Genomic DNA, 23879 nt, shown 5'->3' with positions numbered 1-23879 from the left:
ATTTACATCCAAGAGACAGACACCTCAATGTTTCAGTGTCTGCTCAAATAACATGAGAATCACCGTCCTGAGCATTTATTTTATTTATATCAATATGATTACATTCATATATTCATTACATGTACATGATGTTCACTTGGTGATGTCACAGAGTGATGGACAGCTGAACAGACCAATAGCAGCATAGGCACACCTCCCCCATACACACACGCACACACACACTAACACACCATCTTCGGGCCACTTAAAGGAGTCTTTTCTCAGACTAAGCAATAAGAGATACACGTTTCGCCTCGTTCACACTGTCCTGAACACACACTGACCATTTGCAGAACGTCTCTGCTCTGAGAGTACAGTTAGGGAGGAAGCCTGGAGCCCAGCTCACTCAGCTCGGTATCAGTTAAATGTGAGAAAATAGTCCTTGGGGGTCCTATATTTTCCCAGCATTTTAAAGAGCAACTTTGATCCATTTCAGCCTCTTTAACAGGGTCTCTGATTCTGCTGGGGAGCCACTTGAAGAGAGAGAAGGTGTCAAGAAACAAAGGACAGCCACAATCTTAACCATGATCTCCCCCTCTGTTTCTGTAGAAAACCCTTCATATGACCATGGAAACAGTAAGGCATCAGTAACACGCTGCACGCTGTTGTTCCACATGGCTGGTTATGCAAACCCCACTTGACTCCACAGCATGTAACACACACTTAAGACAAGCTCTTGACTTAAAGCAGCAGAGAAAGGTTTACATCAACCTGAATTCAAACGTTTGCCTCCTGGCATGTACTGTCAATACGTCTGTGCGTCACAATCACACAGATATGCTAAGTGTCACATTGTGCTCTGTTGTGCAAGTTTTTTTTTTTAACCTGGGGGACAAAAAAATGCATGTACAGTCAATGAATCACAGTAATTGGACTACATAAATATAATGAGTACATGTACTGAGTTTAAATATCAGAAATTCAAACAAAATACAATGAAACTAGTAAAGTACAGTTTGTGATTTTGAATACTTTTTCTTTTCAGTTTTGGAGTCGTAATGCAAACGTTACTTAAAAGAATAGTTGAACATTTTGGAACATATCTCTCATAGCTGTATGCTAAATATGAAGCGACAGCCAGGAGGTTATTAGCTTAGCTGGGATGGATAAAGCCTGGAAGCAGGATGAAACAGCTAGCTTGGCTCTGCCCGGAGGTTCAAGAAATTCAGCAACTCTAACCGTCTCCTGGCTTTAGCTTCAAATTAGCATACAGACAGCCAGAAAGTGTCAATGGTCTCATCAAACTCTTGGCAAGAACGCAAACAAACTGTCAAACTATTCCTTGAAGGTAATCAGGTTACATCACAGAGCTTTAGACAGGAGTCTACAGGTTCACGCTACAGGTAAGCAGGTCGTTAAGTAACCTATTAGATGACCTTTCAAAAGCAGACTGGCTGTCCAAACCCCTGAGAATACAGCACTGACTCAGTGAGACATGTCCAAAAGAGAGACAAAGAATTGAAGTAATACATAAACCCAGTATCAATACACTGGTTCTGGCAAACAATACTGAAACTGTCTAACATATCTCAGAGGTAATTCGTATATTAATGGCTCTATGATGAATTAATCATTAAATTTGTGGTCCACTGAGCACAAAACTGAGTTCACATAAGCTCTCATCTGTGTCAAAATACCCTTATAATAACCTTATTCATACAGATACAGTACAGACATACACATATCCCTTCAAACATACAACCCACTTAAAAAATATAGATATAACCATTACAAATATTAGTCATAAATAGGATATGGTGCTTTCAAGTTTCAAGACTCTACACGTGAATCACCGTGAGTCCTCCTACACCGGATCTGGAGTGATAAAGTGCTTCAAGTGTTTGAGGGTTTTTGGTTTCTGAACCTACATAATTCTATCTGTTAAGGGTTTAGGGAGTCCTGGACCTTCTGAAGTTTGGTTTCTGTGTGAGTTAAAAGTCATCCAGATCCACGTCGCTCTCCTTGGGTTTGCGGCGTTTGACCCTGGCCGGTGATCGGCTCCTCCTCTGACCCGCACCGCCGCCGGTGGATACACCAGCACCCATTTTGGGCACTTCTATGGAGTTTACAGTGTTATGGGGTGAATCTGTGTTGATGTCCTCCAAGGAGCCGGGCTGGGACTCCACCGAGGTCCTGGTGAACTGATGGAGGAGAGCACCATCGGTTTTGTTTTCGTTCACCTCTTCCTCCTCTTCCTCAGGCTTTAGCTCTTCAACAGCATCTTCCACAACCTCCTCCTCACCTTTGTCTCCTCCACCCCCTTCCTCCTCTTCATCCCCCGTGGCTGCGACCCCTTCACGTCCTGATTCATCTGCACTGGTGTCACTTGGACGTTTGCTGTCGGTGTCTGAGTCTTCGGCATCAGCCTCCTCTCCCTCAGTCACCCCCGGGCCCTGAGGGTTAAGCAAGATAACAGTGAATTATCTCAGTGCAGCTGTAATGAACTAAATTGGGTATCACTGGAGCAGCTAAGTGTCAGGAATTACAGCAATGTGTTTGTTATATAACAAGAGCGGTAACGAACATTAGTTTCACTGTGTCAGTGCAGGAAGGCTGCAGTGAAAAAAACAAACGCAACTCGGCCATAACGTTTAAATCAATGTCTAAATATGCATCAAATAAGACGGGACCACTGATTCAAAACGAAGCTGTTTGTGAGTGACAGTAACAGCAGACGTCCATCAGTGGAAGCACTGCGCTGCTGCCAAACAAAACAGATTTGTTCAGTCTGTCTAATTGGATAGCCAGATTATCTTTTCCCGCAGGCTTAGACTTAGTGTTTCGGGCTGCAGTAGGTCAGATTCCTCTTTAAGGTACAGAAATGAACCCAGTAGTCATGTTCAGGCACTCGGTGGCTTTTAAAAATAGGTGGCGCTCAAGTTCATAAATAGGAGGAACAGTTACTTCTTTTTAAAAAATGTTACCTCAAATAGATAAATTAGACCGACAGATTAGTCTGCACCGTTTTAGAAAGTCTGGTTCTTCCTCGATACTTAAAGCTTTTATTTTTGTAGATTTGCTGAGATTTGGAGCAGCGTTGCCACAACATCGCCGTGAGTTTGGCGAGATGATCTTAACTGCTTTATTTGGAGCTAAATAAAATGAGCACACATGTAAATAATATGTAAATAATAATGACTCACTGCTCAGGAACACTGGTAACTTTACTTTAAACCCTATTTATAGGTGCTTTAAACAATATGAAAATCTAGTTATGTATTTGTTATCATTTGTCTTCTCACATTTTTCTCCTCCTACGAGGCATCTATGATTGGTGTTAATGTGAACAGTGAATTCATTGATAGCACATTCTAACATAGAACAGACTCTTGCAGTGTCTGTTAATACACTTTTTTAATACACAGGACAGTTTTGGTCGTTGGTTTGATTGATCCTACCTGCAGTGAGGCTCTTTCCTCCTCTGACGCCTCCCTTTCCTGCTCTTCACTCGCTCCTCCCTTTTCGTCTCTGTGTGACTCCCCCTCTCCGGTGCCATCACCCTCGTCATCTTCATCCTCTGCCTCTGCTGAAGCGCTGACGTCCCCCTCCCCGAACTCCTCAACTGGCGTGGATTCTTCATTTGCTGCATTTTTTGCATCCTCTGTTTCCTCAGATGCCTCCTCTTCTCCGCTCTCCCTGCCGGTCGTTTCTTCTTCTCCTTCCTCAGGCTTAAATTCAGACACCTCACAGTCACACTCCTCCACATCTGCCTCCTCGTCCTCACCCTCACCATTTTCAGTGGTCTCCCCCTCACCTGCTGTTGCCTCTTTTACTGTCTCCTTATCACTCTCCTCTTCCTCCTCCCCAGTTCCTGTCTCTCCCTCGTTGCTTCCTGTCTCCCCTTCATCCTCTGCACTCTCATCCTCTTCCTCCCCCGCTCTCTCTTCATCATCCGCCGTCTCTTCCTCCCCTGTGTTGTCACTAGTGTCCTCAGCATCCTCTCCTGTTGTTTCCTCCTTTCCCTCTCCTGCTTTGTCACTCTCCTCCTCATTTCTGGCACACTGGCATTGGCATTGCGCCTCCTCTTCCTCCTCCTCTCCATTTTCTGATGTCTCCTCTTCCCCAGCTCCCTCACCACCTGTCTCTTCCATGTCCTGCTCCTCATCACCCACACTGTTTTCCTCTTTTACCTCCTCTACCTCCTCCTCTTCTGCCTCACCCCCTTCTTCTTCTTCTTCTTCTTCCTCATCTTCCTCTGGGATCGTCTCCTCTAAAACAATGTCAGCTTTGATATCCTCTTTGGTTTCATCCTCCTCCTCTTCCTCCTGCACAACATCTAAATTCCTCCCCTCATCATCTATGACCATGCTGTCACCTTCCTCTTCTGCAGGTGGCGGTACGACTGCAGGCACCGGGTTTTTCTTCAGCTGCAGTATCTTCCGGAGGTCAAACTCTATCATCACTGGTGCTTCGGCCGCCAGCGGGTTCGTTTTGAGAGGCCGGGCGGCCATTTTCTTGCGGACACAAGCATCACAGGGGCAGTACTCGTCCTCGCTTCGCTGGTCGCTGAACTCACCCGTCATCTCTCCATCGCTGAGGGAGTCAGCAGTTCTCACCGATTGGTTCTTCATGACCTGAAAAATAAATCAAACGTTATCTTTCTGCCTTTCAAGCAGCAGTATGCCGTCCAGAGGATCTGTGGTGGAATTACCTTCAACATGCGACGCCTCCTCTCTGTCATGGTGGACTCCCTGGAGAGGTTCCCTCCTTGTGGTGGGCGGGGTGACCTCCCCGCTCTGCCGGCACGGCCCTGAATCTTCTTCACCTCACGCTCGATGCTGCTCTGGATGCGCCGGCTCACCTCGTCCCTCAGCTCGGAGATCATGGTGTCCAGGATGAGGCTGTCGTCCAGGTCCCAGCGAACTTTGAACTCCGCCATGGCGTTGATGTAGTGGTTCATGAACTGTTTCTCCAGCTTCTTCAGAAGGTGCAGGACCCACACCGGATCGGGGTCTTGGGATGGTTTTTTTGACAAGGGTGCTCGCAGGACAGTCGGGGGCGTGCCAGAGCTGGAGTCCTCCAGCGTCTCTCGCTCGTTGTCGGTGGGGGATTTGGAGCTGTCGTTAGCAGAGCTCTTGTCTGATGATGAGGGGTTCTCAGTGGCTTTTGGGCTGTCCAGACTTGGAGGGACTGTACTGTGCTCTTCACTCTGCGCTGCTTCCTCTGCTATGTCTGTCTTAGCCTGCTGTGCGGATGTCTCCTCTGCTTCTGCCTCCATCTCCTTGTGTCCTGCCTCCACATTTCCCTCCTCCTCCTCTTCTGCAACCTTCCCCGCTCCCTCATCCTCATGTAAAGATTCGGCCTCAGTTGTTTCGTTTTGCTTTGCTTCATCTCCACCTTGATTTCCATTCTCCTTCCCTGATCCGCCAGAGCCACTGCTCACATCCACCCCAGACGAGGACCTCGGCGGAGTCACCTGTTCTTTACCAACGCCCTTGGCCTCCTTGGCGTCCATGTCCCTGGGTTCAGTGAGCCAGAGGGATTGAAGGATGGCCATAATGTCCTCATATTGCTGGTTGCGGTTCTTCTGTTGCTCGCAGCTGGGGTTCACTGCAGGCTCAATAAGCTGGAGCTGGGCCAAACAGTCCAATAACCCCTTGGCTGATGTGCTCAGTCTACGACCATAAACTGGAGACACCTACAGAAGGCAGCAGAGAATATAGATTACATTACATACATAAACTACGCTCACATTCATACAGTATAATTTACTCGATATCCTCATCAATTATGTATTCTTATAATTACATTTATTTTTCAGATGTTTCTCTAAGAAGCTTTTTCAGTCTGTGTTAGTTTTGTCTCTTCAGGCTTCTAAAATTAGTCAAATACAACAGAGACAGGAATATTACTGTTTCACTGACTGGCTCATTACACATAGACCCGTGTAACCACTGATGTAGAAGGAAACAGTGCCTTTAAAAATGATGAATATGTCAATATGGATATATTGATAATTCTGTTATATGTACTATATGTTATCTGTAGTAGCTGAGCACTAAAATACTGTTTGTTTGATAAAAGACAACAATTTGTAAATCTTATTAATGACTTAGCTGATAAATATAGGTTTTGTTACATGACCACTTAGACAAAAAGTAATGTACAAAAGGTCACTGGTTTACCTCAGGCATGCTCTGACATCGACCCAGGGAGGAGCTCAGGAGCACCTTCATCACTGCAGCTGAAGAATGCCAGTTCCTGGACAGAGACTCACCGGCCAGCAGCAGTGTGTTGGGGTGAGAAGCAGTTCCCTCTGCATCACCTGGAGCCGGGTCTGAACTCTTCACCTTCTCTGCTGCATCACATTCATCTTCCACCGCTTTCTCTTCTTCCTCTTCAGCCTTCTCCTCCTTGTCCGGTTTCTCATCTTCCTCCTCCTTTGCTGCGTCTTCTCCAGGTTTCTCTCCCACCTGCTCCTCCTCCTCCTCTCCCTCATGCAGCTCATCACCCAGCGCGAGCATGCTGCTGTTCGCGGGAATGCTCCGCAGCCAGTCACTGACGACCTCACTGGGGGAAGCGTTGGGCAGACAGGCGGGCGTCAGTGGCAGCTCCTCCTGATCCGTCTGGTTCTTGCGTCTTGCACTTTTCTCACTCCTGGGCTTGCTGCTGGCTTTGCTGGCCTTCGACTGCTGGCTGTTTGGACGTGCAGCAGCCATGGTCTCCTTCAGCAGGTCAGCAGCGGACAGAGAGTGAGACAGAGTGCTCTCACTGCATGTCTCCACTTTGCTGCACGGCCTGGTGTGTAAGGGACAGGGGCTTGAGGACTTATGTGTGGCTTTCTTTTGAGAATTGGATGTTTTAACACTGCCGCTGGATTTGGCCCTGCGACCGCTGACTGGATTCAAAGAATCTGAGTGAGCCGAAGCTGCTGACTCAGGCCTGAGGCAACAGGGACTCCTGGAGTGGACACTGGCCGCCTTTTTGTCTGCACCATCTTCTTCCCCTTTAGCCGTACTAGCTGGTCTACTGACAGCCTGGTTTTCAGCGTCATTACTTGCAGAATCTCCAGCACTTGTTTTTGCTACATTAGCATTTTTCATGCTGGAACTTGCAGGGGATTTGCTGCGAACTTTAGCACTTGCTGATGACATTGCAGATGAGGTCCTGTTGTCGAGAGTATTGTTGACTTTTGTTGTCGAAGAGGACTTTACACTTTCTGTTTCTGCTGCTTTGACACTACAGTTACAAGAGGGCTTGTGAGACCTGCTGCTTTTGGCTGTCTTTTGCTCTCCACCTTCTTCATCTTTATTCTCACTCCCCCCTGGTGTTTCAATCATAGGGATATCGACTGCTGGAGGATTGACAGACAAAGTGCTTTTACGGCCATTATTTTTGGACTTTTGAGACACGGTGGACCCTCTTCCCTCCACGTCGTCCTTCATGGCAGACTCCTCTGTGCTTTTGGGGACATCAGGAGTCCCTGTCTTCACTCTGCTCTTACTCTCAGTGTTTATTTGAAAAGAAAAACTAGACTTTCCACTGTCTGAGTCAGCTGTTTCTTGATCTTCAGGCAAACCTAGAGAGACCGACCCTGAAGAGTTTCGACTGAGCGGTTGCTCGGTGCCTCCTGATTCCCTCCTCTGTCTTTTGGTTGAAAGGATGCTGGCAGCCTGCTCAGAAGCCTCCTCATTTTCCAGCTCCTCATTTTCCAGCTCCTCATTGCCTTCCTTTTTCTCCACCTCCTTTTCTTTCTTTGCTGAAGCGGCTCCACAGCGACATTTGGACCTGCCAGATTTAGTAGAGGCTGTGGAGTGAACTGACAAGGCACTGGGCCCTCTTGTCTCTCCAACACTGGGGCCAGGCAGCAAATGTTGCACAGGGGATTGAGGGCTGCTGGAGCGTGCAGTTGGACCTTTGGGCGTCCTCTTGGGTGAGAGCATTTGGCCATGAGAATGTTCAGGAGATTCACTTCTTGGTGTGTTGTTTTCCACAACCTTTTCATCTGCATTTACTGTTTCAATAACAGCAATATCAACTGCTCCTTTGTGACCGGACTTATGCGATGAAGCAGATGAAACAGATTTCCCGGATTTAGCAGACGCAGCGCTCGGTGCTCTCTCTGTTGTGTCATTTCCTTCCTCTTCAACCCCTTCTGGTGTTTTAATGGTGACGACATTTGGATTCGGTGACACTGATTTGAGATTCTTGCTGGAATTTGACTTGTGAGAAGTACTGGACCTCACTGACGATTTTGACTTTGCAGACATGACACTCGCCACTCGCTCTTGATTTTGCTTCTCTTCTCCACTTGTCTCAATGGAAGGACCCTCCACTTCATCTGGATTTGGAGATGCTCCGGTGCGGTTTGACTTCTGGGACTTGGAGGACTTGGCGGAGATGTGTGATTTCCCTGACATTGCACTGGGGGTTCTGTCCTCCTCGTTGTTCACCTCTGTCTTTGCTGTGTCTTTGGCTGGAGAAGCCAGCCTTGAACTTGCGTCACCGTTTGTGTGGTGAGACTTTGCAGAGGAAGCTGATTTACCAGATAAAGCACTGGCAGCCCGGTCCTCAGCTTTTTCACCGTCTCCTGTGTTGTCTCCTATTTCAGAGCCTGTGTTCTCATTACAGTCAGATTTATGAGATTTACAGGATGCTGCACTGGTCGCCCTCTCCTCATTTTCCAGTTTAGCAGACATCACACTTTCTGCCCTCTGCTGCGTTCCCTCTTCTACGATCTCATTGTCTTTTTCCTCTGCTCCCCTTAAGCTTGGAGATGCTGCGATTTCACTGCCATGACAGTTAGACTTGCATGACTTTGAAGATTTGACAGACATGTTAGATTTAACGGACTTGCCAGACATTTGACTCGCTGCCCTTTTTTCAGCATCTCCAGTTTCAGATCTGGGGGAAAGTGACCTTTCTGAAGCTTTGGTGGACTTATGGGATTTATTCGACTTGGCAGACAGATAGGACTTTGCTGACATGGCACTCGCTGCTCTCTCCTCTACCTCCATTCCTTCTTCCAGTCCCATTGCTTCGCTGACAGCTTCATCAGCTCTCTTAGCAGCTGGAGATACTGCTCTCGCACAATGACTGCAGGTGGACCTGCGAGATGTGCCGGACTTTGCTGACACGTTTGATTTAGCTGATTTAGCGGACAGCACACTATCAGGTCTTTCTGCTTTGCGAGGCCTGTTGGAAACATTAGACTTAACAGAGAGGGTGTCCTCTTCATCCTCTTTCACAGCTGTATTATCATCTGGGGAGGCAACCATAATACTTAACTTGACTGAAGCATTGGTCTTGGAAGAAACTGCAGATTTGGCTGACAAGGAGCTAAGTGCTCTCTCTACAGCATTCTCTCCCTCTGCTTCTTCTCTTGTCCTGATGTCAGCAGCCTCAGCTGTGTGGCTGCAGTTGGACTTGTGAGACTTGCTGGACTTGGCAGACCGGTGGGACTGAGCCGACATGGCACTGGGGCTTCTCTCTTCTTCTTTTTCCGCTGTTACACCAGTGCTGCCATTACAGCCGGACTTGTGCGATCTATTGGATCTGCGGCTTGCAGCTGAGGTGGCACTTGGAGCTCTTTCATCCTCTTTTACTGCTGCCTCAGGATTGGACGTTGTGGACATCACACTAGATGCTCTGCCCTCCAGGACATTTGATATTCCAGACAAACGTCCATCGTTAGTGAGGTTGGTCTTGTTGGATTCTGTTGACACAGCTGAAACATCTGAGCCATCATCGTCACTGCCATTATTAGCATTCTCGTGGTTGGAGAGAGGCGAAGGAGGCTTTGGAGAGGCTTGGTGGGAATGATGGGACCTCTGTGATGCTCTGCTATTGGAAACAGAGTTGCCCATGCGTTTGCAGCCACCACAATTAGGACACACACTGGATGCCCTTGACTGCGGAGAGCCTGCGGAAAGTCCTGTGTGACCAGACAAACCACTGACAACTCTCTTTATCTCTTCATCCTCGTCATTTGCGGCTTCCTCTTCCTCTGAATTCGGGATCTTGGCTTTGCTGGACCTGCTTGAGGCTCTGCTTGTTTTGGACGGTGAGGTGAGAGCTTGGTCCACCTCCTCTGCTTCAGCTGTTGAATGTGGGGTGGCTGCACCACAGTGACAGGAAGAGGCTGCAGATACAGGCCTGCTTCCTGTCTCTTCCCCGTCCTCATGCGTCTTGTGTTCAGTCGAGTGGACGGAACCGGCCGAGACGCTGCCTGTTGGTTTGACGTTCAGGTGAGTCTCAAAGGCTGGGGATGGGGATGGTTCATTGCTGTGACAGCACTGTGAGCTGGTGGGTGGCAGGTCATCATCCTGGTCCTCTTTCAGCGATTGCAGGACATGCGAGGAGCTGCTGATGGTAGAGAACGGCCGCTCCCCCTCGTCCTCTATCATTAGCTCTTCTTCTGCTGACTTCCGGCTAACTACTTCGCTGCGGCTGCAGCACCGGCTCACCCTGTGTACCTCGACATGAGTGTCTCCATCCTGCTCCACCTCAACTGTGCGCTCAACCTGCTCCGTCACACACATCTCCTCCTGGACCAGTTGGCTCTGCTCTGAACCTGAACCCCTACCGCAGTTGGAGAGCCGTGCTCGACAGCGTACCACCCTCCTGGAATTACACGATGAGGAAGAGCTTGAGGAGTGCGTATGTCTCATCATAGTGTGGGTGTGGCTGGAGATATGTGGGGGTGGGACAGGAGGCTGTATGTGGCTGTGTGCTGGGTTTTCCCACAAGTCGTACTGCTGCTCTTGTCTCTGGTAGCAGCAGGGGCAGTGGTTCCCCTCGGAAACATGCTTCAGAGGTTGGCTGGAATAATCCACACCCTCTGGGTCGAAGGATGTGGAATCAGGGTCAGAGCAGCTCTCTGATTGACCCTGCTGCAGGTAACTGGGCTGGGCCTGGCTCAGGGGGCAACACTCATTGGTCAGAGATGGGGATTTTTTTATTTGTGTAGACCACTGGAGGGTCTCGTCGTTGTGTAGGCGAAAACGCACCCTCATCTCTACTGAGAGGCTGCCATCTTTGTTGACCAAGACACGCTTTTCAATGTCCTCGTTCATGATCGCAGGTCTGGCCTGGGAGTAGGTGCTTACACCATTGCCGTATGACTTCTCTGAAGACAAGGAGAAACGGGTGGAGCGGTTTGAGGAATCTGAACGCGGGTGGATGATGCTTTTTTTGGTTTCCAGACCAAAGTTAACTGAACAGAGAGATAGAGAGAAAAAAAAAATGTAATCTGAACCATCATAGTGCTGTTGTCGCAATTGAGGTTTGTATATTGGTTATTTACCCACCCAAGAGTGTACAGCAATACATGGCTCGATGTACATTTGTCATGAGGAAACAACTCACCATTTTTCTTGCTTTCGTGCCCCTCACTGTACTCGCTGGCTCTGGACTGAGCTCCATGAGGTGGGGATCTTGCTCCTTGAGTAGCAGGGGATCGGGCCCCGTTTCCAGGAGTCCTGGGGCCAAGACCAGGGGACCTGGTGCCCAGACCTGGCAGTTTTTCCTCTGAGCTCTTCCTGATAAAGTTTACCAGCATTGGGCTGAAGGCTTCCCGACCGACACACACCAACACACCAGGACAAGTCATCAGGCTTTGCACGTTGTCAATCTAGAAAAAAATTCACGCAGTGTCAGGAGTTTCTAGTACATGGGGTGACATCTGCAATACGAAACACACTAAATCATGACCATGCTTTCAAAAACAAACCACTTCTTACCCTGCGTCCCTCTGCAGTGTAGAGTTTGCGGACATGAAACTGCATCACCTCAGACACCTCATCCAGAAAGGCCCTCAGGCTCCTGGTTGACCTCCTGCTAAGCACCACGCTCCTCCTCATCCCCGGCTCGCTGTTCTTCACCAGCAGGATTCGTCGCTGCCTGTAAGGGAAGTGGCCAGGCGGTGTTGCGGATGAGTTTTCGGGCCTCTGGGGTCTCTGGCTGTGATGGTACCAGATGGCTGGGCGTTTGCCGGCCAGCTCCATGTTGACTGGCTTGGCCTGTCGCCGGTCAGAGCAGAGGTAGCAGCCGCCGTCCTGGAGCTGCTCCAGGTGTTTGATGGTGTGGGTGCCGCGGGGAGTGGTCACAGTCCGCACACCAAATGGCAGGGGCACCTGTATGTGGGCACACACAGGCACATGTACATTATATACTGCACATATCTGGACCTATCTATGTATTGCCAGTGTGCCTCCAGATCAAACTGAATTTTTCCAAAACAAATAAGAGGAATGTCTCTGAGCAGGTGGAAAGTGAAGGAAGCAGAATTAATGCTGTTGCCAGTTGAAAAGATTAAAGTACAGTACAGCTGCATCTCTACAGTCAGCTTCAAAAGAAATCTCTACGTCACACCTCTACCGCCTGTCACACTAACCTTTTGGGAAAGGTCGTCCAGCAGGGCATCAAAGCATTTGAAGCTGCGCTTGTGGACTGCCATCCTGACACCCCCGAACTGGCTGTCACCGCTTCTGTAGAAGGTGATCCTCTTGGCCGGGGTGGCTGTGGTCACATGGGCGAGGCGTACGTTGGAGAGGGGTGGCGGGGGGAGGGGCGAGGCATGTTTAGATGGGGGCCGGGGGTCCCACATCCCTGTCTGGACTGAATGCATGCTGCAATCTCACACACACCTGAGGGACACACACAAACATGAACACTATACTGCACACATGTATGCACAAACTGGAACAGAATAACCATTATTAGGATGGTGCATCAATCACTTATTACAAAAACAAGATTAAATGTTCTCAAAAGATTCATTTTTCATTTTATTAGAATTTTAATGTGTTACACCGCCTTTTGTTTTCTTGTTCACACACTTTCTAATCACACTCACAAGGTCACAACGCCTAATCAGGGTGTTTGCATGAGGATTCAGGACAGGACATCCACTAACAGGACTACCTGACATTTAAGGGTGTTACATGTGCCATTTGGCTGCAACAGGGGAAGCATTTTGGAGAAAGTCCTTTCCAAATCAAACCTGTAAGCCTCCAGGTAAATGGCCTGTTACATGAAAGGTGTTGCTTTCCTGCGTTGATAGTGACGTGCCTAAGCAGTGATAGATTTCCTAAAGATTCCCGATGATTCTCAATTTCTTTTTTTTGCGAGCATCTTTCATGTCTAAGTGTTACAAAACAAAAGACACAGAGCACAATTTGGCTGAAACAGAAGGCCTCGACTCAAGTTAGTCAATTTTGGTACAAAAATGGCAAAAGTGGCATCCATTTTTAACAGAGAACAGTCACATAATGGAAATGATATCAAATGCAGCTACATGCACATCTATGTAGATGTTAAAGACAGAGCTTTTCACAGCCTTCTATATTTAGAGGAGCAGCCTAACGCACATCTAGAAATCCTATTTGGAACGGACGCAGAAAGTTTCTGTCCTGCTTCTGAACAGCATAAACCAGCTTGCATAATATACAGTACGTATTTCACACTGTGTCTTAAAACCTCACAGTTTACTGACTGACAGACTAATACACACAAAGAATCATATTCTGTTTGGTTTGGATGGGTTTCACAGGTGTGGCTTTGGATAATTGCATAGTCACACACACGCAAACAGAGGGTGGACAAAACTTTAAACTTTACGAGAAAAAAACAATCACGTGTCCCTGATGTGAGCAAAGAAGCGCAGGATAAACGGCCTGAATCAGTCCAGGAGACACGACTGGTAACAGGGATGACTTTCAATAACCTATGAAAAAGGTGAACGTTATCAGCAGGCTTAGCAAGCTTTTAAGTCCCATGAGGCCACACTGGAGGCCAAATCACTACTCTTAGCTGTATACATCCCCAACGTGACGCTCTGCTTCCTAATCCCTCCTCAGTTCGGTGTCTTAAGAACTTTACACCTCAAATATCACCCAGTGCATTTGATTTCGCCTTTAAAAGAAGTGTTATTTATTGTCAAATCATGGCGGAAGACCAACAAGGCAGCGATGAAGGAGGGCAGAATTAGCTGTTGGACTGAAAATAGACCCATACTTTGAAACCTGAAACCTGAAAACACACATACATTTCAAGGGTAATCTCATTAATTTACAGTATTATTAAGACAGCTGCTTCTTTTCTTATTCATACTTCATAAGCAACAGTAAGTGACACAAAACACCACTGAAGGCATGAAGCTGGGGCACTTTCAAAGATTAAAAACATGAAAAACGTCAACTAAAGAACCATTTTCACAACTATTCACCAATTTCAGACTTTTTAAGCCTCACGCAAACATTTCAACTACTAATCTGTCCACTTGACAGAGAGTTTTACAAGTATTCACACCATCATTACACCAGCTGCACTACTCACATATTCAGGAATCATGGTCCAAAGAGATCTGAAAAAGCTGGAAGGGAATCTGTTCCTCTCCGTGCGGGGTCTGACCGGTCGAGTCAGCCCAGGAGTTAGCACTGCAGCTTGAGTCATACACTAAGAAGTACAGTGGAGCCCCTGGTTCCACAGCTCTCAGGGTAAAATGGCAGACGGTAATCGGGCACACGGGGGAGGGAGGCGGCGGATGGAGAGAGGAGAAATGAGGAGAGAGGAGAAGATGGGAGGAGGGGGAGGGCTAAGGATAGAACCAAAAGCCTGCTTAAGGACCTGTGTGTGTGTGTGTGTGTGTCGGAGAAGGAGGGGGGTTGCTATGGTGAGGCCAAGACGGTGGTGAGACAAGTGGTGCTCTTATGCACGCCGCACCTCACCTGGAGGAGGAGAAGCTGATTTCAAATGTTGATGGTTTCTTTTACTCGAACTGAAACACTGGACTGGGAGACAGTGGATAACTGTGGAGTAAAAACCACTTGTGTTCTGGTGGTCAGTAAATTTCCACATGTGCATCTGAACGTGAAGCTGCTGTGGTCCAGAGGTCTGTTCATACAGTCTGGATGCTGTCACAGTGATCTCAAACACTGTATGGTTTTCAGCACAGTTCGCTCCCCCCGTCTCTCTGTTTTGTTCTGTGTTTATCTTTCTGTGTCACACACACACACACACACACACACACACACACACACACGCACACACGGCTCTGGTCGGAGAGGATTGTAATTACAGACAATCTGTTTGACAGCAGGGTGCCTGCTGTTTAGAAATCACTGAAAACACCAACTGCTCTGATTGAACTGCGCCATGACAAACTAGTTACTACTACTGGGGGAGTGGTGGAATAATGGATGACGACCAGTTGGTCATCACAACACCACAGTTAAAACCATTTCCAATTCATTTTTACACTTTGTATTTTCACTCTTGTTTGTTCGCTCTTTGTCTTGTCACTATTTTGTTCAACTCTTTCTCTGAACATATTATTTGGGTGTGAGGTTTTCTAGAGGAAAGAATTGTAGCTGTGTAGATGTCGTGTGTAGGACCTTTAAATAAATGTAGTGAAGTAAAAATTAGAATATTTGCCTCTGAAATGTGGTGGAGTAGAAGTAGAAAGCAACATGAGGGGAAACAGTCAAGTAAATTTCCACAAAACCAGCTACTGAGTGCTCATCCTCTCTTGTGAACTGCATGTTTGGAAACAGCTCCATTGAAGCATACATCTTGGGTGTGCATTGAACTCACTGCTGCCCCTTGTGGCCAGGAAGGAGAAATACCCAGCTGTCATTGCAGTGGGTGTTTTTTTCCTTCTGTCCCTCAGGGGGAAGTAATGAGCCCATTATGGCTCAGTACACCAGAAGACGCTACATACAAGAACGTCCTACTTTGAGATACTTCCTTTGGTTTATTTCCCCTCTTCTGATGAGCACAACTGCTTCTCTAACCTCACCAACAGTAAGCATATCCCAAATGAGCTTGCTCCTTAGGTGCTAAATGCTCCACTGTGCTCACCAGCTCGTTGCTAACTTGTCTGTCTGCTGTTTGCTGCTGGGCAGGCTGCCTGCTGAGGCTGGAAGTGGTGCTGATCAGAGCCATGAGAGTGAACCAAAACAGAGGAGATGGGGGCCATAAAACCAAAACACTGAACTAGAAGATTCTACAACTCCGTGAAAGTGAGAGGAACTGATTCTCTGTGGCCTCGGCTTCATCAGCGCAAGTGAGTCCTATTCATATGTAAGTATTCATTTGATCCATTGTTGGTGTAAAAATATTCAGCAGAGCTGCTTTAAGTGCACAACTTAAGGACTTCAGGTGCAACTCTGCCAGATTAAAAATGAACAAGATAAGCAGACAGTTCATGAGCCTTATGTGCTGAAATATGCATTATGTAAGTCTGGATTATCCTCAGCTTGGTTTTGATTCTAAAAGAATGAATAATTCTGGTGTATCTCAAGGTTTTGGTCTCAAATTTCACATACAAAATGGGATTAAAAAAAAATGTTTTAAAATGAGGGACTTACAGGACTATTATCATGAAAGTCCTTCAAACTTTTTTTTTTTTTTTTTTCCCAATCAGAGCAGTGTCTCTTGCTGCTGTTCAGGGACAACGTATTGCAATGCAACGCTTTAAAATCACTTCATAAACAGCAACAAAGCAGAAAAAAAGAAGAAAAGAAAAGAAAATGGCAAATATCTTTTTTTCAAGTCTACAAAACACTCTTTTTGTGCTTTTGAGAACAAGTGCAGTTAATTGCAGCTCAGTTATGTAACTCCTTATTTCATCAGTCTGCAGGTTATCTGCTTCACAGCTTTAATGAAAGACAGAGAGAGTAGGTGGGCCTCAGAGGATTCTGGGTAGACAGGAAGTCAGGGATGAGTAGTTCCTGTGCTGACAGGAGCCAGACATCAAAGTGAAGCATCACACAGCTGGTCTCTGGATCTGATGGGTATTCCTTATGGATAAATCAAGGACCTCATCACCTCTGCATTACATCTGTGGCTGATTTACACCAAAGCATCCAGGCAGAGAGTCTTCATCCTGCATTAAGTTTCAGCACCAAAACTCTTTGAGTTTGTTCCCATACTGAATGACGGACCTCACTTTTCTTCTCCTTAAAATGCAAAACTCACTGAAGTTCTGTCAGTGCTGAAGCGTAATTGGTTCAGCCAGCAGGACAAAGGAAATAGAGAGCAAAGGAGAGATTATATGCTCTCTGTGTCTCATCCCATTACCAGGTCTGCGTGTGACTCACCTGATCCTCACAACTGGACCTCTCTTTGGCTCTCTCTCTCTCACACACATATGTATTATGCATAGGTACACTGTATGTTAATAGTTAGAAAATAGAGTCATAAAATGATGTCCATACACAGACCTAACGACGTGCACACGCAAACGCACTGATAGCCGCTGCAGAGCTTGCAGGCCAGGTCTTCAGGAGTTTCAAAGGGAATGTTGGCTGCAAAGCAACAGGAGTTGAAGAGGAAAGAGATCAGGCTTACCGATGTGAACGCATACCGACCAGGGATGGAAGGTGATGGCCGATTGTGGATGCAGAAAAAAAAAACAAAAAAACAAAATTCAGTCTGGATGGTGAGATGTTGAAGTCCAGCGAGCAGCCGTGAGCATGGACCGACGTGCGGCAGACCGCTCCGTCAGACGCATCGGCCACAGCAGCGCCCAGCTTCCCCCGGAGATTGTGGATAAGAGGCGCACGTTCAGACACGCGTCAAGTTAGCAGCTTCAACACCGGAAGTAAATTAATTAGTCTTTCAAATTAATGCGTCACATCCGTGCGTCTTAGTTTGTAATGGACACATTGGTGCAATATTTACAACCTGACAAAATAATAGATAATCGGAAATAATTTGACTAATCATTTATACCATCATAGAGTCATACAGAGCAGCTGTCACTCAATATTAAACCAACTAAAATGATATAATATGTATTATATACAACTATGTACTGAGTTATACTTATTTATATGTTTAACAAGTGCTGTTACTCTATGTTTACATACTTAGTTCTATTTTAAGAATTGCTGCTCTTCTATGTTTATTTACTTAGTAATATTTTTAAGAACATTTTGTTTTCTCTTAGTTTTATTCTCATCCTTATTCTTCTTTATTGTATACATTTTATGTTTATGTGTATGTTTGCTGTTGTTGCTGCAATAAAAGAATTTCCCAATTGGGATCAATAAGTAAAGTCTAAGTCTAAGTCTAAGTCTAAAACAAGAAATGCTGGAACATTAATGTGATAATTTTAGATTTTTGTTTGTTATTCATCATATATTTTAAAATAATTTACAAAGTCAAGCATTAAACAGTGTTTGGTGTCACTTTTAATGTATGAATATGTCTTCTTTGCTCATAATTAATGCGATTAAATAAATCAGATACATTGTATGGAAGATTATGTAAAAAGAATCTAATACTACTACCAATAATAATGACAATAGTGATAATATAATAATGTGGGAAAACTCAAATAACGGGACACCATAAATATTTAAATATTTAAAGATAACCAGATGTGGAAAAGTGCCCAATGTTCAAAAAATGTTCAAAGGTGCAGAGCGAGCACTGTTCATACTGAAATCTGACTCTATTCTGTCACAAAACACTAGTGGGATTATAGTAGTCATGGTACTGGAGTTCATTACTTAAAGAGGTGGGTGAGGGATTGCTATCCAGGCCTTTCTATAATACCTTTTAGAAACATTTATTCTATGCATTGGAAAGCTGAAGTCCACATTTGTAATAAAATAATTACCTAAAATTTTCCAGAGCCATCAGTATGAACAAGCACAGAAATTAATTTCCATAAAATACTATTAATCCTTCTGTCTGTTATTCTGTGGAACAAAACGTTTTATTAACATTAAACGTACATTCACCTATGTGATATTAAAAAACAAAATATTGGAGAAGATTTAAAAAGTGTGCATTGAAGCGGAAATTGAATTCTAAATATTTATTTTTGCATGGACGACCGGAAATGGCGCGTTGCTGATATGGCTAGCTTTACATAAACTCATTCCGTTATCCATGCATTAGAAAACCCTCTCTCCTCCGCTTTATTTGTTGAAGAACACAGGAGGAGGAAAAAGGAGGCAGAAGAGGAGACAAGAAATGAGGAGAGGGCGGAAAAGGGGGAGAGGAAGACGAGAAGAAGAGGAGGAGGAGTATTCATGTTAAAGAGGATTAGCCATCTGTTGACCCGGAGTGATAAACCTGGATCAGTTACCAGCTCCGGTGCTCTCTAATAAATTCACTCACAAACAATAACAGTTTGTCTGACAGCCTTTGTCAATAGGTGACCAACCGAACCCACTGGGCTAATAAACAGAATGTTTCAGAATATTCCAATAATTCATAATATTTTGTGGATTATGCATTAATTAAATACAATATGTAAACAATGAGTTTTGCGGACGTTTAAGAACATGACATAAACCTAAAAATAAAGCCTCGTTCAGCAGAGAGTCTGAAATCTGTATCCGAACACTCCATCAGCCGCGACACGTCGTACGTACGTGTGACGTATTCGCGTTAACAGCGCCGCAAGCCCCCGTCACGTGCCCGCGTCCGTCTCCCATAGCAACCAAGCGCACCTGTACTTTTTTATTTATTTATTTTTTTCAAGGATGGATTCCCTCACGGAGAGTGAAATAGCACAGATAGCGACAAACCAGGTAGGCGAGCGTTCAATTACCGCACGGAATTTTGAATTTAATCAATAAATAGTAATAGTCGTGTTATCGTGGTGCCTTCAAATACTGCCAGGAATTTCATAACGCGACCATAACAGACCCAAACACGAGGGAGCCGACTGAGAGAGCCAACCCCAATTCAGCATTAAAGTCTGACTTAAAATGCACGACTTTTAGCTTGTTGTGATGCAGCTGTGCTTGTGTTTGGATGACTGTCTGTGATAGAGGGAAGCCGGTGTGCAGAGGCTCAGCTGTCACTTCTCATGGCCCGAGTTCTGCGATGAACGCCGGCGCCTCCATCAGGAGTTCGTGTATGACGTTGCCATGTTCGCCGCGGCCCGTGGCTTCGCCTGGCCTTACGTGATCCGGGCAGCAGTGACTGCCAAAGGCATCTTCCCGCAGCTGGACGGTCAGAGCTAACAGCAGTGTACTGTATAGATCCATGCAGGTGATAGAGCATTTCACCTGGAGGTCACGATCAAAGACTTCTGTGTGTGTGTGTGAGGGAACAGAGAACAGAGCACTGTGTTTCCTGAGAGAGTGCAAAAAGAAAGGCTTCAGTGATGTTGAAAAGGTCACTTTCTGTACCCACTGACTCAGCCTGTTATTATGTGTTTTTGAATTTCTCTTGCAAAAGGAGTTGATGCGATGTGTCGCATCTATTGTCAGAGTGGCATGATGATGCTCCTAACACAAAAGGTTTAATGACCTATGACGTAGGTAAAGTCTCTGTTTTGCAAAAGCTTGTCTTGCAGAGCACGTTTCTGCTTTCCAAATACACACATGAATGCCTGTCATTGCTGATCTTCTATTAGAGATGTTCTTTTTCAGCCCTGGAACCCCAATTTGAGTGAGTCATTTCCAGTGAGTCATTCTCTGTGTGTCTCATTAAGACATTCTTTATGCAGTATTATTAGTACAGGTCCATCACACTTGGGGCTGGAAGCTATTTTGAGCTGAGCATCTTTTCAAAGCCACAGAGCACAAATTCAATGTAATTTAGCTGAAGTTTGGTTTAACTTCCTCTCAGGCTTCTGGACTGTATTGTCTTCCATCCATCAGGTCTTGACGTACCCAAACTGTTGTCCTTGCTGAAAGACGTGCTGTCTGAATGTTTGCCAAACCTTACCTCCGTCCACCAACATGAGTTCACCCAGTTCATTACTGACACCTGCATCACCCGGCGGAGGCTTTTCCAGGCGGTGGTGAGTGGAGCTGCCAACACGTCCATCGTTCAGCTACATTTGGAGGTGCAGTTGCCACCCACACCCTGTCCTCTCGCGAAGGTAACAAGCGTTTGCAATCAGCAACAAGTTGACTATAATTAACGCTAAAATATCTAGAGACAGACAGGTTATTTAATGCAGATTGGGGCCATTTATCTGGTGATGCTGCCATGAAACTACTCCTGATGTGCCTCAACTTCAAAAAAGATGCACTGTACTTGTGCTTCAGGGCACAGATCTGCATGAGTGGGAGCATCAGCGCCATCAAGCCGAGCTCACCTCAATGTTGCGACTGAAGGAGGAGAAGCTGAAGGTGCTCCGACATTGGTCAAGAGTCACACTGACGGAGGTTGATGTTCCTGATGATGATGAACTGGATAAAGAGGTAAGACTCACAAAAGGGATCTAAAAGCATAACATTTTAAGATATTTTCCATGGGTATACTAGCATCTGCTGTTCTGTGTAGGCGGTTGTGGGACTGGTTCGTGCAGCAGTGAGGGCCACAGAAGGCCAGATGCTGGCGAGTCTGACCCAGGAGGCCTCCCTGCTCAGTGACATCCTGCAGCTCAAACTGCAGAAAGCAGCATTGACCACCGGGAGGCTCCACAATCCTGTGCCTTCCAGTACAGGTCACATCAGCTCACATCCAGACACACCCGCAAACCCAAGCCGGACAAAGCAAAAGCCAAAACAGGACTGAGGGAATCTGGAAAAGCAGTGAGCACAGGACCTCAGTGAAGAAAACAAATCTGAAATTATTTAGTCTGACAATTTTCAGCTCTCTTGTTTGTGGATGCTTAAGTTTTCTTTTGGACTTCCTGCTTCATTTTCCAGTGTGAGATAACATCCGACCACTGTACAGGAAATTCAGAATTCTGCTCTGTATTTACATTTATTTATTTAAAAGTAATTCTTTGGATTTGACAGAAAGAGCTGTGAAGAATATCATTTTTAAGTAACACCAATATTAAAAAAAACAAACAATCTCAGCTCGAATGCCCTTCATTCTCCACATCTCTTGACTGAGTAATTAAACCAATAATTTTAATGGAAACAAAAATATTAACATCATCTAGTGCAAGGGTCAGGTAGCTTTAAGAAGATCTCAGCTTTGCACTCTGACATTTAGCCAATCACCTGTCAGCTCTCAATGTTTAAAAATGCTCATTTCACATCTTTTGAGGAGTGTTTCCATGACCTTGAAGCTTCACAAGCTCTTTCTTGTCTTCATCCAATCTCAACCTCGCACTCTGATATTTGGCCAATCACCTGTCAGCTCTCAATTTTTAAAAACGCCCATGTCGTATCTATTGATGCATTATGTTTGTTTCCATGACCTGGAACAAGTTCCACAAGCTCTTCCTTGTCTTTATTTGATCATAACCTCGCACTCTGACATGTAGCCAATCATCTGTGAGCTCTCAATGTTTAAAAATCCCCATTTCACCTGTGCCAGTACATTATGTGAGTGTTTCTGAGCTCTTGAAGCTCCACGAGGTCATTCTTATGTTGATCCAATCTCAACCTCACACTCTGACATTTAGCCAATCACCTGTAAGCTCTCAAGTTTTAAAAATGCTCATTTGGCATCTTTTGACAGTGTTTCCATGAACTTGAAGCTTCACAAGCTCTTTCTTGTCTTCATTTGATCTCACCCTCGCACTTTGACATTAAGCCAATCACCTGTGAGCTATCAATGTTTAAAAATGCCCATTTTGCCTGTGCCAATGCATTACGTGAGTGTTTCTGTGACCTTGAAGTTATCTTCATCCAATCTCAACCTCGCACTCTGACATGTAGCCAATCACCTGTAAGCTCTCAATTTTTAAAAATGCTCATTTCACATCTTTTGTCGAGTCTTTCCATGACCTTGAAGCTTTACAAGCTCTTTCTTGTCTTCATTTGATCTCGCCCTCGCCCCTAAAAATGCCTGTGCCAATGCATTATGTGCCTGTTTCTCCAACCTCAAAGCACCACAAGCTCATTTTTGTCTTCATCCAATCTCAGCCTCGCACTCTGACATGTAGCCAATCATCTGTGAGCTCTCAATGTTTAAAAATCCCCATTTCACCTGTGCCAAGGCATTATGTGAGTGTTTCTGAGATCTTGAAGCTCCACAAGGTCATTCTTATCTTCATCCATTCACAACCTTGCACTCTGACATGTAGCCAATCACCTGTCAGCTCTCAAGTTTTAAAAATGCCCATGTCGTATCTATTGATGCATTATGTGTGTTTCCATGACCTGGAACAAGTTCCACAAGCTCTTGTCTTTATTTGATCTTAACCTCTCACTCTGACATGTAGCCAATCATGTGTGAGCTCTCAATGTTTAAAAATCCCCATTTCACCTGTGCTAGTGCATTATGTGAGTGTTTCTGAGCTCTTGAAGCACCACAAGCTCATTTTTGTCTTCATCCATTCACAGCCTCGCACACTGACCTTTAGCCAATCACCTGTAAGCTCTCAAGTTTTAAAAATGCTCATTTGGCATCTTTTGACAGTGTTTCCATGACCTTGAAGCTTCACAAGCTCTTTCTTGTCTTCATTTGATCCCGCCCTCACACTTTGACATTAAGCCAATCACCTGTGAGCTATCAATGTTTAAAAATGCCCATTTTGCCTGTGCCAATGCATTATGTGAGTGTTTCCCCAACCTCAAGGTTGTTTTTGTCTTTATCCAATCTCAACCTCCCACTCTGACCTTTAGCCAATCACCTGTGAGCTCTCAATTTTTAAAAATGCCCATGTGTATCTATTGATGCATCGTGTGTGTTTCCCTGACCTTGAAGCTCCACAAGCTCTTTCTTGTCTTTATTAGATCTTAACCTCTCACTCTGACATGTAGCCAATCACATGTGAGCTCTCAATGTTTAAAAATGGTCGTTTGACTCATTCTGATGCATTATGTACATGCTTCCGTGAGCTCAAAGCACCACAAGCTCGTTCTTGTCTTCATCCATTCACATAAACCTTTAGCCGATCACCCGTGAGCTCTCAATGTTTTAAAAATGCTCATTTTGCATCATTCTAAGCTGCATGGATAGAGAGGAAAACACTTGCACAATAAACAGTAGAAATACTTAATTTATGTGACAGTTAATCA

At 45.5% G+C, this 23879-nt stretch overlaps 2 protein-coding genes across 4 annotated transcripts; one reads left to right on the top strand and one right to left on the bottom strand.

Annotated features, from left to right (window-relative positions):
• Positions 1-70: 70 nt before the first annotated feature.
• On the bottom strand, positions 71-17485 carry rp1l1a (rp1 like 1a). 3 transcript variants are annotated; one of them, XM_076723551.1, is made up of 8 exons: positions 17332-17485; positions 12374-12626; positions 11721-12113; positions 11347-11611; positions 6165-11194; positions 4691-5677; positions 3444-4613; positions 71-2438 (listed from the first exon to the last, which is right to left on the bottom strand). In XM_076723551.1, the coding sequence occupies exons 2-8, from the start codon at positions 12605-12607 to the stop codon at positions 1971-1973; spliced, it is 8547 nt and encodes a 2848-aa protein (XP_076579666.1). In that variant the 5' UTR covers positions 12608-12626; positions 17332-17485; the 3' UTR covers positions 71-1970. The 3 variants fall into 3 exon arrangements, with proteins under 3 accessions (XP_076579666.1, XP_076579667.1, XP_076579665.1); XM_076723552.1 differs by lacking the exon at positions 17332-17485 and adding an exon at positions 14317-14506 and having other exon boundaries at positions 71-2432; positions 3438-4613; XM_076723550.1 differs by lacking the exon at positions 17332-17485 and adding an exon at positions 14317-14505.
• Positions 17486-19421: 1936 nt separating this feature from the next.
• c23h8orf74 (chromosome 23 C8orf74 homolog) lies at positions 19422-22450 on the top strand. The gene is made up of 5 exons (XM_076723518.1): positions 19422-19529; positions 19773-19956; positions 20610-20833; positions 21003-21158; positions 21241-22450. Exons 1-5 carry the CDS (start codon positions 19482-19484, stop codon positions 21472-21474), a joined length of 846 nt encoding a protein of 281 aa, XP_076579633.1. The 5' UTR covers positions 19422-19481; the 3' UTR covers positions 21475-22450.
• The last annotated feature ends 1429 nt before the right edge of the window (positions 22451-23879 follow it).

The sequence above is a fragment of the Chaetodon auriga genome, chromosome 23, assembly GCF_051107435.1.
Source record: "Chaetodon auriga isolate fChaAug3 chromosome 23, fChaAug3.hap1, whole genome shotgun sequence".
Lineage (NCBI taxonomy): Eukaryota > Metazoa > Chordata > Actinopteri > Chaetodontiformes > Chaetodontidae > Chaetodon > Chaetodon auriga.
This window is presented reverse-complemented; position numbering and strand designations above follow the sequence as displayed.